General features: G+C 41.1%; 1 protein-coding gene across 11 annotated transcripts in view; it reads right to left on the bottom strand.

Moving 5' to 3' along the window:
- Nucleotides 1-19,958, bottom strand: part of ABCC8 (ATP binding cassette subfamily C member 8) — a 138,113-nt gene that overhangs the window by 18,455 nt on the left and 99,700 nt on the right. For 9 of the 11 annotated variants that reach the window (XM_074954916.1, XM_074954914.1, XM_074954922.1 and 6 more), the window contains 8 exons: nt 16,690-16,815; nt 14,433-14,532; nt 11,504-11,754; nt 9,813-9,973; nt 7,058-7,127; nt 5,784-5,941; nt 4,614-4,706; nt 1,120-1,222 (listed from right to left, as the gene is read on the bottom strand). In XM_074954916.1, coding sequence (XP_074811017.1) covers nt 1,120-1,222; nt 4,614-4,706; nt 5,784-5,941; nt 7,058-7,127; nt 9,813-9,973; nt 11,504-11,754; nt 14,433-14,532; nt 16,690-16,815 — 1,062 coding nt within the window. Of the gene's footprint in view, nt 1-1,115; nt 1,223-4,613; nt 4,707-5,783; nt 5,942-7,057; nt 7,128-9,812; nt 9,974-11,503; nt 11,755-14,432; nt 14,533-16,689; nt 16,816-19,958 lie in introns of all 11 variants that reach the window. The other 2 variants (XR_012639854.1, XR_012639853.1) reach the window with 1 other exon arrangement.

Below are 19,958 nucleotides of genomic sequence, written 5' to 3'. Positions count from 1 at the left end.
AACAGGACTGAAGGACTATTGAACTCAAGACACGCCCCTTACCCCATCCACTCTACGCACTGGCGTGGGTACGGGGCCATGCGACAGCCCGAGGCATGTTCATACCCACTCCCCTCAGGTCTACTAGCATTCTTTCCCTGGACAGGTCTTGAAACCTGTATTTCTGGGGTTTAGATGTGGATGCTAGGGGAGTTCTGGCACAACCATGTGCTTGGACCATGTCCAGTTGCCAGTGTAGATGTAGTCTATGTTTATACAGTGCCTAGTACAACAGGATCTCGATCATCTCTAGATGCTTCTTCATTATTATTCCTTATTTGCTGAGTAGGATACAGGCTAGTTCTCTTTCCTCTGAGTCACCAAAAAAACTGAGTTTAGGTGGCAAATATACCAATATATGTGAAAGTCTAAAATTAATGTGCAGATTGACATGAAATATACACACTGATATACTTGTAATGTATATGGAAGAATCACACATTTATAACATGACTAGCAGCAGCTTTGTTACATTGGTGCCTTGCAGAAACAGATACAAATGCCAACACCACACAGCATAAGAAGCTCTCTGTATTGCCTTCCTGAAGACTCATTTTTAACAGATAATTTCTTTCACCTACCTGCTGTACTTGCACTACAAAGGGAAGAAGAACACAAAAGGCAATAGCCCTGTCCTTTGGCTGACTCAGGAAGGGCGTAGGCCCAAATCCTCACACACCCAATTGGTGCGGAAAGCACCCAATACAGTGGAACCTCAGCACGGGTAGCTGGATGGATGAAGCCCAGGTGTACTGACATGCGCAGCCCCCTGCGGGATCTTGATAGACAGCACAGCTAGAGGATCTTTTGCTCTGATCATTCCTCCCCAAAAGGGGAAGGGCGGAGGTGGGGAGGCAGGCAAAAAAGGGCCATGAATCCTATTCCTGCTCTGGAATAATTCCTCCCCTCTTGCACTACATTGGACTTTCATCGATGGGGTAACTTGGGCAAATTTTCATTAAAAAGACATGTACATGGCAAAGGTATAGGCTGGATAACTCATATGCATCAATGGAGTGCCAGGATCAAAGCGAAGCATAACACCACCCTCCCCCGCCCCAAACAGCGTAATGTACTTGCCATGCGGACTTCCAGCCAACGATTGGCAGCTGTAAGGAAAAGGGAAGCAATATTGTTGGAATCTGTATATTCAAGAAGCTTCTGTCGGAACCGGCCTTCATACCTTCAAAACAGAAATGGCAAAGCAAGGAGTCATTGTGTGTCATGAGGCCTTGGAAAAGTGTGAAAAAAAAAAAAAGCAAAAGCATTTAATAGGCTGTATTTTTAAGAGCAATTCAACCCAGCCTCTTAATCTGAATACCCAGATGGTGGAGTGTATATGTTAGACACACACAAACAGAATTTGCATGTCCAAATTGTGGAGCTGTAAGTTGCAGCATGCTGCCACAGCTTCTAATTATAGATAAAACTTTAATTTTAAAGGTCTGCATCACACAACAGTTCAAGAACTGGAACCTCCCGAGTGTCCTAAACATGACCATATGCAATCATCCCTCAGCCACAATGTCCTTTCTTTAGGAACAAATAAGATTTTGCTATCTTCTTAAATTCTTAAATGGAGCTGACATTTTAAATAGGACTCTGGGACTAACATTGGCTAGCTGGGCAGTTCATATTAAAACTATAATTTATAAACGACAACAGACTCTGGCTAGTCATTCACTACCATGGCAGCAGTGAGGAAGGTGGCTTGAAATAAAGAAAAAGATAAGAGTCTGAGAAAGTGTGTGCACGCACACGCGTGCACAAGAGAGAGAGCAAGAGAGTGAGCAATTGAAAGATGTGTTAGCTGTACAGAAAACACAACTCCTCTTTTCACTGACCATATAAAATCGAGTGGGTTATTTGCTATTTGTATTGCAGTAGTGCCTAGGAGCCCCAGTCATGGATCAAGACCCCACAGTGTTAGCGACTGTCTCTTAATTTGTGCATAGACAATGCCCAGTACATTGTGGGAGCCCCTGAACTACAATCAATAAAAGTAGCAATAAGACTTTTATAAACCAGTTTTTCTCTCTTCAAAATAAACCAGCCGCAGAGTACAAAGGCTGTTAAATACAGCAAGTCTGTTTTACATTTACTACTGTAGAACTACGCTGATGTACACTAACAACTGGAAGAACATTTGCTAGTTAGTGAAACTTCTGCATTAGGCCTTGATCCTGCAATGATGTCAGTGGGGCTCCATGTGGATGCAGCAGACTGCCCACTCTAGTGCTTTTCAGGATCAGGGTCTTAGCTAGTACTCAAATCAGCCAGGGTAATATACCAAAACACGCACTTTGTACATTTATTTCGATAGTTACTAATAATACTTCACAGCATACCAGTAAATGGACTGTAAAATATTTTGTAAAAGAAATGAAGCCTTGGTTATAAAATACAGCTGTTATCAAATCATTACACCGACATGAGGAGAGAGACAGCCAACATTTTGTACAAATGATAAAGCCCGAGTATTAGTGAAGTTTTACTGCGTGTCAATTACCAATATTCCTGTATCCCCTTCCAGGTACAGGCTAAAAAGTAATTACCTTTAAAAAAATCACAGACCTTCTTTATTAAAATGTCCAGGCTGTTCACAGATTATCCCAGTGGTCATGACACTATAAAACGCTAGGGATTCTGGCAGTGTGCAGTCAGCGGTGGAATGTGTGTGGGCGGTGCAATTGCTGACGAGTACAATTTGTCATTAGAGTGCTGCAAATTTCTCAGAATCTCACTACAGAAATTGTCCCTAAAGTGAAACCCTTCCATGGGGAAACCTTGCTTACATTTTATTTATTATTTAGGACAGACCATGTCAAAGTCCTTTATACACCAGACAACATATGGAGATGGTATATTTACACCCAGGATACTTGATGAAGGATTCTTTGTGGCTGCAGCGACAGCAGCTTTGTCTTTCTGATATAATTCCTGGATTTTTATAAATTGCTCAAAATGGCCCAGAAAAAATATAGGACAGTAAGGGTGCCACAGGAACAACTGGTACCTGCTAGCCCTATGGCTGGATTCCTCCTATATTACTGTGTTATTTTTAGGAACGTAGGAGCTGGGTACTTTGTTCAAGCTTTAATGTCTAAACTTCAAATGCCACTGCTACTACTCAATATGCAGCTGAAAAGCAATATACTCCTAAAAATAGCCAAGGTACAAGCTGACACAGAAGCTTGGCATGTAGACGGAATACAAAACCTACTGAATGTCTCCTGCTGTTTGGGTCAAAGATTCATCAGTTATTCTGGGATTTCAAGCTGATGAAATCGCAAACATGAGGCTCCCTAAATTCTGAACAGGCTTTGCTGGAGCAGTTCATTTCATGGTGACTGGGGATGGGGGATCACGAGGGAGCGTACTAAACAATGAAGGGTATCAGTGAGGTGGTATTAGGAGTGATTTATTGTAGCAAAACTCTTAAGCAGTGCAGCACTAATGGTCACAACATCTGTTAATTTCTGCCAGAGTAGAAGAGGATTGGGATAAGAGACAAAGAGAAAAGCAAGGATTAGAAACCAGAATGGAATAATACATTTCCTTAATGGGGCACACAGGAGAACACATACCAATAAACTAGAGAAGACTGTTGGCACTTAAATAACAAGCATAATCATAATAATTAATACTGAGAAATACTATGCTGTTCTCCAAACAGCAGCAATATGCCAGCATACTGTACTCTCATTCAGCTACGAAGTTCAAAGCCTGATTGGGACAATTTAAATACTAACATAATTAAATACAGGCAATATGTTTTTGATCTCCATTTGTTCTGTTCTTTAAAAAATTAAACAGAAAAGAAAGGAAATTAAATGCTAAAGACCCTATAGGTTCATAACTTTGTGGATGAAAAGTATTATACAATTATGTAAATGAAACATTAAGGTTGTACAGGAATGACCACAAAGAATTATAGAATTCCAAAGGTGAGTTGTTAGCAGCAATGTTAACTTGCAACATATGTGTATGTGTAGATGAGACGGGGCTCGGAAGACTCAACTTTGACTCAACCTAGAAATGACAGAGATAATGTTGGTTTGGGGAAGCAGCTGGTAGGTTTGGCAGAACTTTTACTGGCACACCAGAGAGAATATTATATTTGTAATACAGAAGCACAACTCAGGTGTGTTATTAGATCTTCCTCAGCTGTTTCCAAAAGTCTAAATAGATGTTATGGACAAGGACCAGTCAGGCAAGCAAAGACTTAAAAGATCGTTGTATTGTAATTTAAATTCTTCATAAATGCCCAGATTTGTAGCCACCAGCCTCCATTCTTGCAAGTGTGGATCAAATAACTGCGGGTGCAATTTTACCCCCCCCTAAAATTATTGGCATCCACATTTTAGATCACTTAAGTGTCCAAGAACTCCATTTACTGATGCAGTGAGGTACTTAAACTTCTAAGTGACCCAAACCATAATTATCTGCACCTACAAACCGTAGGTGCAAAAGTGGGTGCCTAGTTAAGGGTAGGTTGAACATTTCATTCATGACATGTATCCTATGTCTCGCATATATCAAAACACAATACAATTTTTTTCTAAAAAATATACCTGAAAGCTCGTATAGTGGTTAAACCCTCCATAGTCTCTGAAAAATGGCAAAGTAATGGCAGCTGGGTGCTGTCATCCAACTGTTGCAGGTCCCTGGAAACAATTTTAAAAAGAAAATCAGTTTTAATAATACAGTGATCCTTTTGAAATAAGCACTACAGTGTCTTGGGGAGTACAATGGAACATCTACAGAACAGAATCTCATGCCTGTGAGCCTAAAATGGCAGAATTTCAAATGCAAAGACTCTGAGATGTTGCTAATGGGACTCTTGCACTAAGACAGATACTCCTAGAAAAGCAGGAGGATCGTTCTTACTAAACGCAAACACACAGTTCTGGAGCTTTGAGAGGTCTTACTGCAATTCACCCCAACATGCACCTTGTTCCTACATTCCAGTTTCTCATGTGGAATGATTTACTTCTGAAACACCATTCTGGCTTCAACTAACTCAAATGAATATAAGCAATTAATTTTTGCTACACTGCTTAGCAATAACCACCAAATCAATGTAGGCATTGATGATCTATGTAAAGTTAAATTCTGTTTAGTCCTGTAGGAAGTGGGAAAGGGCACAGGTAGCCCCTTCTCAATTTGTGTACATATGCAGGATCTAGGCAGAACGCTTCCACTAGCACTCCTTGAACACTGTGGAGAGGGGATCTAAGTGGCTTTATGGGCCTGATGGCATCTAATAGCAACTGAGGGTGAGAGTGCTGCATCTTTTAGAGGCAATCGTGGTACAGATGCGGAGTAAGCTCCACCCCTCAATTTTTCTCCTTGATCCCTGAACTTTTCATTTCCATCTGCCTTGGTCAAGCTAAATGCCTTTGGCCATTTCTGCTTAGCTGCTATATCTTCACACTTCTCCTAAGGCTCAACCTCACCGGAGAGGCTAGCATTTGGCCCTTGTTTTGTGGATTGTGAATTCTGGTATGGTCATTGGTTTAATGATAGAATCAAACTTTTCTCCCACTCAGAAATTCTAATTTAATAGTTATAAACAATGCAGCTGTAAAATGATACATTTTTACTGTGATAGACCTGACTTGCTTTCATGTAGGGATACAGCCTTGGCAGGGCCCCATTTAAAACTCTCTATTTCCTGGTACCAGATCATGAATTTCAGAGTACGTTTTAAATACCAGAATGAGCCCGGTCAATGCTCTTACCTTGAGGCCACTCGAAAGTATTTCTGGATGAAATAACATATGATAGCAAGAGGAAGCAGGGCAATGAGAAACATTGGTGTGACGTAGGAGATTACAGCAAGAGCAGATACACATAGCAAAGTGGAGCGGCTCAGGCACTCCAGGGTAGCAGGAATGTGCTGGATAAATAAAGAACATTTAATATCAAAGATAAGGCAAACAAAGGAGTAATACACAAGTCAACATCTTATCTCATTCTTCTTCCCCCCACTCACAAAAAGTTACCATAACTTTGAAGATTAACATTTCTGAACTGGCTGATGGATTCTGGGGAAAACTGATGGTGTTTTTATGTGGCTCCTCTGCACGCATACATTGCACAGCACATTCCTCCAAAAGAATACATGTCGCACAGCTAGCAATAGAGATGAGGTTAATAACCAGTCAGCTTCAAGGCCTGTGACTATCCTAGGTACCCTCTTTAGTTGGAGGTGCTCTAAACATCTTTTTAGTTCATTCTGGCGCAAGTGCTCCAACCCTGAGACAACACAGTGTCCCTTTACATTTCTTTACAGAAGAAAAAACATACCCAAGACCCTTCAGCATCTGAAAAGCCTCTAACCAAACAAGTTTTTCAGCATGGATTTTAAAAACAGAATTCCCTTTTTCTGAACACTGCAAGTCATAATGACTTATGAGGAGAGGCTGAGGGAACTGGAATTATTTAGTCTGCAGAAGAGAAGAATGGCGGGGGGGGGATTTGATAGCTGCTTTTAACTACCTGAAGGGAGGTTCCAAAGAGGATGGATCTAGACTGTTCTCAGTGGTCGCAGATGACAGAACGAGGAGTAATGGTCTCAAGTTGCAGTGGGGGAGGTTTAGCTTGGATATTAGGAAAAACTTTTTCACTAGGAGGGTGGTGAAGCACTGGAATGGATTACCTAGGGAGGTGGTGGAATCTCCTTCCTTAGAGGTTTTTAAGGTCAGGCTTGACAAAGCCCTGGCTGGGTTGATTTATTTGGGGATTGGTCCTGCTTTGAGCAGGGGGCTGGGCTAGATGACCTCCTGAAGTCCCTTCCAACCCTGATAGTCTATTCTATGATTCTATGATAATGGAAACAAATATAAAATGCATTCAAAAACACAACAAAATTTTCAGATCAGTTATAGCTAAATGAGATTTAGTCCATCTTAACACAACATGGCGGCATTCAGACAGGACATTTTCTGGGCTGAAGATGATAGGGGAAAATTGGCATGCATTTCTGGAGAACAGATTTATTTTGTCTCTGTACCTGGTCGATGGTGTTGCAATCAGCTGAAAATCTGTTCAAGATGCTTCCCAGTGGTGTTGTTTCAAAAAATCTAAAATGGACAGTAAATGGGAAAGGTCATTGTGACAGTGCCCCCCATAAGACTTTATGGAAATATGCTTATGGATATATATGACATAACTGGAATATGTTCTATGCTACATATGCGATATAACATATCTATATAAAGGTTATGATCTACTGAATCTATTAATCCTATTTGTATGCATGTATCATTTTTGTATTTGAAGTTATGAATATTAGCTGTGTACTGGCTTGATTTCTAAATAACCTTAGTAGAGCATTTGGTCAGTTCCTGGAGAAAGGAATTCGCAAAGTTAAGTGCCCAATCAAGAAGCACTTAAGGAACAATGCATCTTGGAATGCTCCAATCCACATAAGAAGTCTTCCTGGAGACATTCAAGATACCATGTGGGCAATGGCTTCTGCATGTGAAAACTGAGAGTCATGCATGGACATGTGACTTGCCCAGGTGACTCCAGAACTCCATCTTGGAGCTGGACTTTGCATAGGAGAGAGGAGGGGGGTCTCCACCCAGAAGAGAAAGTCTATTTAAGCCTGTTTTGTCTTCAGCTGACTCCATTTTGTCTTCAGCTCGCTAAGGAGACAGCCACTCCACCCACAAGGATCCCTGAAAGAAACTGGAACAAAGGACAGTAACTACAGCAGGTGTGAGTGCTTGCTGGATCCAGACTAGAAGGAGGCTAGTCTGTAAAATAGAGCTTACTGGAACCGGTGAGGTTTTTATTTGTATTTAGTTTGATTAGACATAGACTTGAGTGCTTCATTTTATTTTGCTTGGTTATTCACTTTGTTCTGTCTGTTACTACTTGGAACCACTTAAATCCTACTTTCTGTATTTAATAAAACCACTTTTACTTATTAATTAACCCAGAGTATGTATTAATATTTGGGGAGGCAAACAGCTGTGCATATCTCTCTATCAGTGTTATAGAGGGTGAACAATTTATGAGTTTACCCTGTATAAGCTTTATACAGTGTAAAACGGATTTATTTGGGGGTTTGGACCCCATTGGCAGTTGGGCATCTGAGTGTTAAAGACAGGCACACTTCTGTAAGCTTCTTTCAGTTAAGCCTACAGCTGTTAGGGGACGTGGTTCAGACCTGGGTCTGGGTTTGCAGCAGGCTAGCAGGTCTGGCTCAAACCAGGCAGGGCACTGAAGTCCTAAGCTGACTGGGCAGGAAAGCAGGAGCAGAAGTAGTCTTGGCACATCAGGTGGCTGCTCCCAGGGGGTTTCTGTGATCCAACCCATCACAGTCAAAGTTAATATGCAAGTAGATATTAAAATACTTCCCATTTCTTTCCATTTCTCTTGAGCTCTATACTGAGCTGGAACACAATCTATTGATAACAGTGGGGAATGAGCAATAGGTCTATAGTCTCTGTTGTGCTGAAGTCAGCCCAAACTTATTGCATTCCAAAACCAGGCATAATAAAGGAATAACTGTGTCCTAGCACTATGAATCATCACTCCAGATTTCACATGACTTCCCTGCACAATACAAGTAACATAACTAAACAAAATATTTCATATTATAAATATATTATAGATACATAATATTAACTATATTGTTTATTTAATTATGTATTACACACACACACACACACACACACACACACAAAGCACTCCTCAGTGAGGAAAAATACAGACAAAATGTAATTGCAAGTCTTGCATGATCATATTAATTTTTATTGGACTAGCAATATACCGTAGTCAAAAAATTATCAGTGTAAAAGGATTAATGACATTTTAAAATGAACCTGAAGTTATTGTGGGGACATGACAGCCAGGTGACCATAGGGAGGTGTCTATTTTAGGTTACAGTCCACCAAAGTCATTGGGACCCTTTTTAGTACAGGAAGGAAAGGATATCAAATAATTTAGAAAGGATTTTTAAAAGGATGAAGAGAGGATGTTAACTCTATTGTTGCCTATTTCATTTTCTATTTCGTGTTCATTTTATATTCTATCCACTAAGTATGCATACCTAAAACAAAGATTAAATGAAGGTTACACTTTTCCATCGTTAGAGTTAACTTTAAAGTGTGGTTCTAGTCTGAAAAGTAAGTTTGCAAAAATAGTGTTGTAGGGTTCCATGCTTATTGTCCCTCAGTGACTTCCTTGTCAAATGAAGCTTGTAAATAAAAAGATGTTTTTCTAACTGCCAGCCCTGTCCTGGACTCTGACAGTGAAGCTGGGTTCTTTCCCTCTCATGCATCATCACCAGAAATAAAAATTATAAAGGCCAAATGAGGACCACAGCGACATCTGTGCAATCCCACTATCTTTAATGATGCCCTTGGTGATACTTCTTCCTTTCTGTTATCTTCAACAGAGTTGCTCAGGTGTAAATATTTATACCTCAGCAAATGTTTCCATTGATGATGAATATCATGGAATAGAATCTGCAGCTCATGGACTCCTCCTCCTGTTTTCTCTTGGTCAAAAGAGTAAAAAGAAGTAAAAACGTATTTTCATCAGATATGACTCTGGGGAATCAATCTGTTGAATCAGAAGGTAGAATTTTTATATAGCGTAAAAATGGGCAGTGTCTATTGACTTTCAATGAGCCATGTCACATTTTTTAATTCATAGTAACTTCAGAATGGAACTGCACAGGAACAGCTGCCTTGACATAAAGAATATCAAGTCTCTACGCTGCACTACTGCTTGCATTAGAATCAAAGTAGTACCTCATTGGTGCCAAAATAATTTTATTCAGCAGACAATAGTGTAGTTTTTTGGCAACTTTTAGACCAGTCCACTCCACTGCTATTGACGTGACAAGACACAGTATAATCCCAAGGCAGCAGAGAATGCTGAACATCCTTGAATAGCGAGAATGATTAAATTCCTAAGTAGTAAAGAAACAGAAGCAAAAATATTATTTTTAATGTTTTAATCATTTAAAATACAGTTTGCGTTAAGAGAAGTGGAGGTGGGATTGACAGCCTTGAGGAAGAAGTTCTCTTTTCCTCTACACAACAGGGACAAAGAAAAGGAGTACTTGTGGCATCTTAGAGACTAAACACATTTATTAGTTATTATTAATTTATCATTAATAAATTGGTTGGTCTCTAAGGTGCCACAAGTCCTCCTTTTCTTTTTGCAGATACAGACTAACCCGGCTGCTACTCTGAAACCTGTCACATCAGGGACAGTACAGGCAGAGGCAGCACAAGCTTCCCCATTTTGTTTTGCCAATGATTCTCTGCCATCTTAAGCCACAATTAAGCATTATTCAGGAAAAAATGCTGTTTGGATTAGATTAAAAATTCAAAAAGCCACAGAATCGCATAAAAAGATTCCAAAGATTTTACGCATTAGTTACTTCCAGTTGGGGAAACAAATACCTGTAAAGACTGTAATATGACATGCTAGTAGCCCTTTTTCAGCGGGAGCTGGAGAGAGGCCAGAAATTTTTTAAATAAATTGTTAATAACTTCACACTAAAACTTGGCTTTAATAAAATATTCTCTAGGGATGAAAACAAAGGCTTCACTGAAGTCAATAGCAAAACTCCTCTTTGGCTTCAGTGGCATCAGGATTTCACCCTAGATTTCCATCCAGCCACTACTTGTAATACCTTGGATTGAAAAATGTTGAAAACCACAGTCAAGACTGCTTCTTTATAGACATTAATCCCTTCATAGAAGACAACTGGAATTTTAATGAAATAATGTCATTGTTGTTAACTAATTAGATCCATGGGGATGGCTAATTAGTCTGTCTTAAAAAAATACGTTAATTATGACGATGTTGTTCAACACAAATTATGCCTTTTTTTCCTTGGCAGGATAGAATCTCCTGGGAGGTGATGCTCTGGTTCACCTGAGCAATTAGCAAGGTAAATTAGGGATTATTGGTAATTTAATGCCAAAGGAGGCTGGGATGGAAATGTGCATGACTGCGCTGTACATGTCACATCTTGCCAGTCTTAGGCAAGCCTACCATTCTGTGCAAAATTAAGATGAAGTCAATCAAAGAGGAATAACCTGGAACAGACAGTTCATTTTAAAAGATCTTTGTTCCCTCTTGTTATGAAACTCAGCCTGAATGCTCTACCAGCAGCCAGAATGCTGCAGCACAGAAAGAAAAAGAAAAAAAAAAAAGAGCTGTGAGTTCTATCAAGACTATTTTAGAGATGCGAACATAGTCTATCAAGCAATGCTAAGGGTGGCAAAAAGAAAAAAGCAGAGAGAGAGAGAAACTAAAAAACAAAAAACAAAACACCCCCTCCCTCAAAAATGTGATGGCCCTGAAAGCATTCTGTGATGTACATTTTAGTAGGAATATAGCATATTGCACGTTAATGGTCAAGCAGAAGTTAGCATTGGGCGATGTTTCTTTGTCAAATAAAAGAACTGACTTAGAAGTACGGTACCTGGCATACAGAACAATTCTTTTGTTCTAGGTCACTCTTTGCAGAAATGACATCAGATGTCCACTTTGCAAGCCAGTAGTCAATAGCCACCATAACAGTGTGTTTCAAGAACTGTGAAAGGATCAGTAAAGGCAACAGCAGAATCCCTGCCGAGCTGAGGTACTTCCCACAGGCTCGCCAAGGCATCTTTGCTCTCTGATGAAGCACAGAAGATAGGTTGTCGTCATCATCATCACTTTCTGTTATTTCTTCTGTAATCAGCAGGGGAAAAAAGACTGTTGGATTGTAACATTGCCCTGGAAACCTTTTATATTCATTTTTTTCCATACCAAATGGCAGGTGCCAAATTGCAAAATAAAAGGACAATTCAAACTATTTCACATGCCATGAAGTTTTCATAAAGGTATCTGTCTGTTAGTTACACATTTTTATATGTTACTTATGTAAGTCCCAATTCAGCAAAGTCCCTAGGCTGGTGCTTAGGAGTTTTGCTGAATCCTAACCACAATGCTGCAAATTAACATGCTCTCCGATGGCTTAAATATTATGGCAAACAAATATGCCAACAAATTGCATTTTAAAGGAACAAGTAAAATGCAGTGCACAACACTCAGAAATTGTAGGGGGATTATTATAGCAAATATTCCTCACAGAACCAGCAGGAGATCAGAGTTGTTTTTTGAAGGAGTGGAGTGGGTGCTTGGCAATCATTCCAAGCATAAGGGACAGCATGAGATGGACTGAAGTGGGAGTCAGGAGAAGACAGCAGTCAAGACTGAAACTGAGGTAGAACGTAAAGAATGGGAGTTTGTGTAGAGGCAATAAGATCAGAGATGAAGGCTGGGGTGGGGGTTGCACACAGTTTGAAACTGAGGAGAGGAGCTTTAACTTAATATAAGAGGGGAGAGAAAGCGAGTAAAGGAGCACTTGCATCTGCATATATGGACATCATGCTTAGCTTACTGAATGGGATACAGTTTTAGGGTGAAATTACCTCCTCGGTTACCAGCACAACTCCTTTGGAGTCAGTATAGTTGCATGGTCATAAGTGAAGAAAAAGTTGGCCCTCAATAATCAATGTCTTTACACCAATGTATTTGTGATATTTATATCTTATTGGTTCAAGGTTTTCTTGATAATAATGGAATAAAACAGTGATTTTCTTTTCTAGGTAAAAGCATAAGCCAGTGTTCCCAGGCTATAAAGAGGTCTGTAGATTCAGCTGGCACTAGCTATTCATCTTTAATTCATCTATTCTCTCACATTCAGATAGGCATTTAAATTATTTAACAGGTACTCTGATTTTTTTTTCAAGATGCCATGATTTACACATGCTTGGAATAATTTAATCTTGTAATCCAGAAGAAAATACAACCTTCACATGACTCTTCTCCAGTCTGTCACTATGAAAGAAATAGCACGGGTACATGAATGTTACATTATTATAGCTTCTTAGGCTCACCTAAAATTAGTTTTCATGAAACATAAGTTTCCTAAATAACTGCTAATAAATTAAAATGTGCACAGTAGGATTTGTGGGCATTGTAGAAAATTTCCCCTTAAATGATCAGGTAGGTTTGTCAAATAAACATTCAAATACTTTAATACACATGGATAGCTCTAAATACATTGTGGATACACTATTTCCTTCTTGAAAAAGGAACAGAAAAATCTCCAGCAAGCAGCCTATTTGAAATTTAAATAGCTTAAAAAATCATTGAAACAAAGAGGCAGATGCCCATGTGCCTCAGAACTCATCTTGGTGCATCTGAGCAGAGGAGAGGTATCTTAAAACCACTTTTGCGCTCCCCTGGTCCTGGAGCCAGCTCGGGGTCATAAGGTGAGCATAAGACGAGCAGCCTCATGTTTGCATCCCCCATCCTGAACTGCACTGTGTGCTCCTCAGCCATAGACGATAGTATGGGCCACAGTTCCTGCCCTGAGCCGCTAACAAATCCGTCAATTGATAGTGTGTGCATGGAGTGCTGTATCCATGCAAAGCTCCATTGAAGTCATTAGGGCTCCATGCAGGAGCAGTACTCAGCCCATGTGCTAATTGCAGTATCAGGGCACAATATCTTAAATTACACAATCTATAGTGCCATAAGGGTGGATGGCCTAGTACAGAGAGAATGGCTACACCTTCTCTGCCCTGAGGCTTCTACGATCCAGAACCATAAATTACAAGCTGCGGAACAACCTTTGTTATTTCCTATATTAACTACCAAATCAAGTATGGGATTCTTTTGGTGTGCGCATTTTTCTGACTGGAATAAAAAGACAAAATGTTTTCAAAATGTAGTGATATTTTTGAACTGCGAAACAAGGCAGTCCAAATAATATTGGCCTAGATTTTCTGCTAATGCAATTGGACAAAACTCCACTAAAGTCAGCAGACCTGTGCTCTTTTACACCATCAAAAAATTGGGCCCACTAACTCTTGTGTATTGTTGCTGGAAAGTTTACTAAAGCCCCAATTCAGGAAAGCATGTAACACTTTCTTAAATCTATCCCTACTCAGGAAAGCATTTAGAAGCCCAAGGTTATGCTTAAGCATATGCGTAAGTGTGATTGAGTTTGATGGGAGTTAAGCAGATGCTTAAAATGAAGTATGTGCTTTAAAAAACTTTCCTCACTAGGGACGCTTTTCCAAATCAGAGATCCTGTGGGAACAATTCTGACAGCTCTCACAAGGCCATGGCTAACCAGCACCTTCAGATTGCTCTCTTTAACTATCAATTAAAGCCCAGTTTTATTATGTAACTCTTAGGAGCCATGATCCACACAAAGAAACAAGCCACAGTTCCTCCTGGATTTGGTTGCGAACTTGAAATTTGTGAATTGACTCTATCTCAAACAGTTTGAACTGTAAAACGACAATGCAGTCAGCACTGGGTTTCAGGGTGCCCTTTTAGAAAAATTACTTTACCTTCATCCTCTTCATCATCTTTTAGCAGAGCTTCTCGGGAATACCTGGTCCTCCGGAGGTTCTTCCTCTCCAAAACAGTTTTTCTTTCAATTATAGTTTCCTAAAAGCAGGACAAGACATGTGGCTTCGCTTGATAAAGTTTTTTAAAATTACATATGTCACAAAATGTATTTTCAAATCAGTGTGTCAGTAAAAAGGAAGGGAGAGGATTACAATTGGCTGTCATGAATGTTTGATGTGCCATCTATTTTTAAATCCAAAAGCCATAAATCATGCAAATGACAATGTCAGTGTGACAAACGCTGCAACCCCATGCAGTACCTTTGGGGGACCATTGTATTAAATCTATGAATGGTTTATTTGTGATTGCATTCTATTACAAGGGAGACGGTTACTACAGCTCCTCCTGGAGCTAAAAAACAAGTGTGGACTGTATTTAAGGCTAGTCTCTGAAACTATAAACAACCCAGGGAGTGGTACAATTCTGGAAGTGTCCTGCTTATTCTGGTCCAAACTGTGCAGAGACTGGGACACAAAGAAAGGACTTTTGGTAGAAAAAGTTGAGCTTGAACTGACACAGGACCTTGTTTCTGAGCCAGCAAATGGACATGAACTTTTCTCTGAGGGGCCTCGATTCTGCTAAAGCAGAGGCGGGCAAACTTTTTGGCCCGAGGGCCACATTGGGGTTGCAAAACTGTATGGAGGGCCCGGTACGGAAGGCTGTGCCTCCCCAAACAGCCTGGCCCCCACCCCACTTCCCGCCCCCCTCAGAACCCCCAACCCATCCGACCCCCCCTGCTCCTTGTCCCCTGACCGCCACCTCTCGGGACCCCACCCCCTATCCAACTCCCCTTCCCCCCTTCCCCCCCCCGGCTCCCTGTCCCCTGACTGCCCTGACCCCTATTCACACCCCTGCCCCTAACGACCCCCCGGGACCCCACCCCCATCCAACCCCCCCGCTCCATGTTCCCTGACTGCCCCTTGGACTCCCTGCCCCTTATCCAACCCCCCTCTTCCTCTACCATGTGTTCAGAGCAGCAGAGCTCGTAGCCAGGCCGCCTGGCCGAAGCCAGCCATGCCACCATGCTGCCTGGCAGGAGCAGTGGGCCAGAGCGCAGGCGGCGCGGCGAGCTGAGGCTGTGGGGCAGGGAGGACAGCAGGGGAGGGGCCGGGGGCTAGCCTCCCCGGCCAGGAGCTCAAGGGCCGGGCAGGATGGTCCCGCAGGCCGGATGTGGCCTGTGGGCCGTAGTTTGCCCACCTCTGTGCTAAAGGCTTTGGAGGCCTTTGGCCTACTAAGGCCCCATAAGACTGATGGGTGTTCCATGCTGTGTTTAGTGTGTGTTTAAATCTGTGTATTTATTAATATGTTTTCTCTGTAATTCTTTTAATTTAAGATTAAATGAGAAAGCTGTGTGGGAACTTGCAACTGTTGGCAATACACAGTTCACAGCCCCTGGAAAGAAAGCAATGTACAGGTCCTTGCCATTAGGCAGATTGACTTGCCAGGATTCATAGTGTAAGGCAGGGAGCTATGCAGCCTTAAACCCTCCCCCCTTCCTCTCTCTGCCCCCGGTCAGAAGAGAGTGGGACATTGGCCCGGGTCCCTTCCAGATTCAGGTCATGGCTGGAGTCCTGAAACCTGACTGCGTACTCCTGGAGTAGACCACAGAGAGGGAATACAGGTGACATCCCCCTGAAACAGTGACAGTCAGGACATGAATTCCTTCCATCTTTGGAGGCTGATTCTGCAGTCCTCACTCAGGCAAAGCTCCCACTGAAGAAAGTACGTGCCTGAGTAAGAACTATAGTGTCAGGTGCTGGATCTTCCTAACTCATAATATTTTAATTAACAAGATCTAGTCTAATTATCATTTGTGGCTGTTATATAAGAATGTAAAAAAAATTAAAAACAGTACAATGGCTAAATTCAGCAACATTTCCATTTGCAGCATAACTATTCCTGTACATGTCACTAACTCAATTTTCTCTGTACTGAATGGTCCAATTCCATACTCCTAATGCAAGAAAATTTCCCATGGGACTTCACTAAAAAGGGTGGGCGTATGTCCTACCTAGTATGGAGAAAATATGATACATTCAGATATAAGGTTTTTGTCTTAATAAATGGAACAAAGTTTATTCAAGCGAACTTCAAACACACACACAGAGTATGTGTTACTAATGTTTTCAATTTAAAATGCTTCACCACCTAAGGAATAAATTTTTTTAAGATGCTGAGAAAAAATACATAATAAACCTTCTCCAGTTCTTGGTCCTGTCGATTCATGAGTGTTTTCCAGTGTTCAAAGAGCTCAGACTCTGATTTCTGAATGTCCTTGAGTGTCCCCTCTCTTTGAATGGTACCATCCTTCATTGCAATGATCTAAGAAGTTAGGAATACAAACTGTCAAGGAGATATTTGGTTATATTTATGAAGCTCCCATCCAGTGATCTGGGCAGTGTACAAAAAATTAAAAAAACAAAACCAAACCAAACCAATACTATTCCATAGATCAATATAGACAACATGGATACATAGAGGGAGGAGGATGATATCCTACTTGACATTATGACTCAAGACACTTCCCATTTTAGCAAACCCCAGCCTCTCTGTCATTCCCACCTCAGAGTGGGCTGTAAAGTGCTGCCAAGGACTTAGCTACCCATTAGTCAGTTGTTCCCCTTTCCCTTCTTTAAGAGAAACAAGCAACTCGCCCTTCCTCAGGGAGGCATTCACTTTTTACTCCAGAATGGACCCAATACTTCCCAATAGCTGGCACCAGCAGAATAAGACGGGTGTCTTATTTGCAGTTACAATCCCCAGAATCTTCAGAGCTTCGGCAAGCATCATGGCTGAAATCCAAGCAGTGATAACACTGGTTCAATCCTCTGATGTGTTGCCTGAGCTGAGCGTGGTGAACCAGAAGGGGGGTTATGCCAATTTTTTGTTCCTCCCAATCCTGGGACTGGCTAGGGCTTCTTCCAGCTACCAGAATAAATTAGAGCAGCCTTGGCTGTTTTAAATTGTACTGTCCAGGAATGGTTCCTTGTAGGTTGCTCCATTGACCCAGGATCACTAACGCATATAATGCTCAGGCCCCTCCCATTCTTGATAAGCCCACCTACTGCACAGGGGATGGGCAGAAGGAGCTGTTTTAGAGCCAGCTCTTCTGGTTTTATGTCAGCTGAGGATTCCTTTATGGTAGAGGGGCACAAAGGGATTTATTGCAGGGCGGGATGGAGCCCCTTATGTTCATCCCTCCAAACATGAATTCCACTTTAATGGAGTAAGTAAACTCAGGATATGAGCCCACACAAAGTCTGCTAGCATTTTGGGCTCCTCATCCACAGATGACATTTGTTATTTCCAAATGACACAGGAAATTCCCTCTCCTCTTCAGCAGCCTCTGAATGCCAGGTTCCATATGCCTTCCTTTCCCCTTACATCATGGCATCATTTGCTTTGAACACGTGCAGCACGTATGCCATAATGACATCTATTTTTTGCTTCATTTTTAGGATGACATGTATTATGTTTCAAGCACCATCAGTTGTAGTCAGCATGAGATACTCTTAGATGTGATGTGGCTCATTGATATGGCATATTACCTGAAAACGATTCAGTATGCAGCACAACCTCTCCAAAAGCCACCTTCAGTTGAATTTATCTTATTGCATAAAACAGATCTTTTTTTTTTAAAAAAAAAAGACCTCTTTTTAGTTCTCACAGGTTGAAATATTTAAAAAAATGTGGAATGGGAGTAAGCAGCAATTGAGGCTACTCAGCAGAAGAGCTTCCCACAGTGAGTTTAAGGCAACAGATTCTCAGAATGTCTCTATTTTATCACAAATGCATATTTCCCTTAAAAAAAAATCCTTTGCTTGGTGTGATAATTTTTAGAATTAAAGAGGGTGGCATGAGCTAGTGGACTGAGAACAAGTTTGGGCACAGAAATTACATAACATGGCATTTGACTAACATTTGAATTACAAAAATGCCCACATGCCGCTTTGAGTATTGGGACCCCACCATACTAGGTGCTATGCAAACATATGTGAAGAGATGGTCCCCAGCACAAGGAGCGTAGCTGGTCCTAGACTGTATAAAGAGAGAGCGAGCGAGCAAGCCAGGAACTCCTGTACTTTAATTCCCTGCTACTGACTTGCTACATGACATTGGGCAAGACAATTAACCCCACTGTTAAAGTGGGTTAATGATACCTCCTCTGTTGTGTGTCATGAGAATAGGGAATGAGTTAAATGCTGCTCTTACTTATGCAGTGAAGTCAGTGGCATTGTAGTAGCATAAAAGAACAGAATTAGGCAGGCTGGGTCTGATTCTCCACTGCCTTACACCTGGTATACGCATCACCCCTTGTGCAAAGGGGGTGCAAAACACTATTATTCTGAACTGGTAATATTTTATACCCCTTTTTCACAGATGTAAAGAACCATACAAAGTGCTAGGCAGTGGATAATCAAGTCTGTTCATTGGATTTTATCATTTTTTATTTATATCACCTTAGTTTGAGGTACTGTGGTGCCTGGACAGATTTTTGCCTCTGCGTTGAAATAAGCTACTGTTTCTGAGAATTAATCTGTCTCTTAAAAAAAAACAACCCTGTTTATCCTTCAACTCTTGTTCCCTTTAAAAACACACCTCAGCATCGTATGCCTCATATTAATGACACAGATTACTTTTAATTCTTTGTTCCTAGCTTACCACTCCCTGGAGGATAATGGAAGATACAGGGAGCTTAGAACTCTCTCTAAACACAGTTTATTAACAAGATAACAATTTTCAAGTTAGAGCTGTTACCACTGAAAAATGAAAGCACAGACTTCTACCTACATGCTGTGCCCAGCACCTTGGCCCGTCATGCAGGAAATTACATGTAAATATTCTGGTTCCACAGCCTGTTTGCCATCATGAGCCTTTGGGAAATGCTGTGGGGTTCTGGTTATTAAAGTTTTTCAAACAGTGAATGTTAGGTGGAAGAAACACACCTTTCTGCAGGAAATTATTATAGTCACATAGTCACACTGAAGAATGGGGGGCCCTCTGAACTCCTATGATTTCAAGTCAATGGGCCTCCTGATCTCACTTGCATCAGTTTGAAAATAACAGAACTCCAGTCACTTCAGCGGAGTTACTTCTGATGAACACTGAGGAAAGCTGAAGGAAATGCAGCTCAGTGACTTGGACTGATAACTTCAGCTGAAGTCAATGGGAGCTGAGGGTGTTCAGCACCTCTCAGGCATAGGGCTAGTCAAAAAATTTCAGTCAAAACTGTTTTTCAGTGGAAAATTTGGCTTAAAAAAACACTTTTTCAAAATGTGCCTGTTTTTCTATGGAAAAGTTCAATTTTTCATTGAAAAACGAATGCCTGAAAACTGAAAAATTTTGAACCACCTATACTTCATCTTCCATGATGCATCACTGCCATGATGCGTCACTTCCCCTCACCACAGGTTGGACTCTGGTGCATCACAGGAGATGTAGTCTGACAGGGAGTCCAGTCTACA

This window comes from Natator depressus, chromosome 6, assembly GCF_965152275.1.
Source record: "Natator depressus isolate rNatDep1 chromosome 6, rNatDep2.hap1, whole genome shotgun sequence".
Taxonomy (NCBI): domain Eukaryota; kingdom Metazoa; phylum Chordata; order Testudines; family Cheloniidae; genus Natator; species Natator depressus.
The sequence above is the reverse complement of the archived record's forward strand: the minus strand, read 5'-3'. Positions and strand labels throughout refer to the sequence as shown.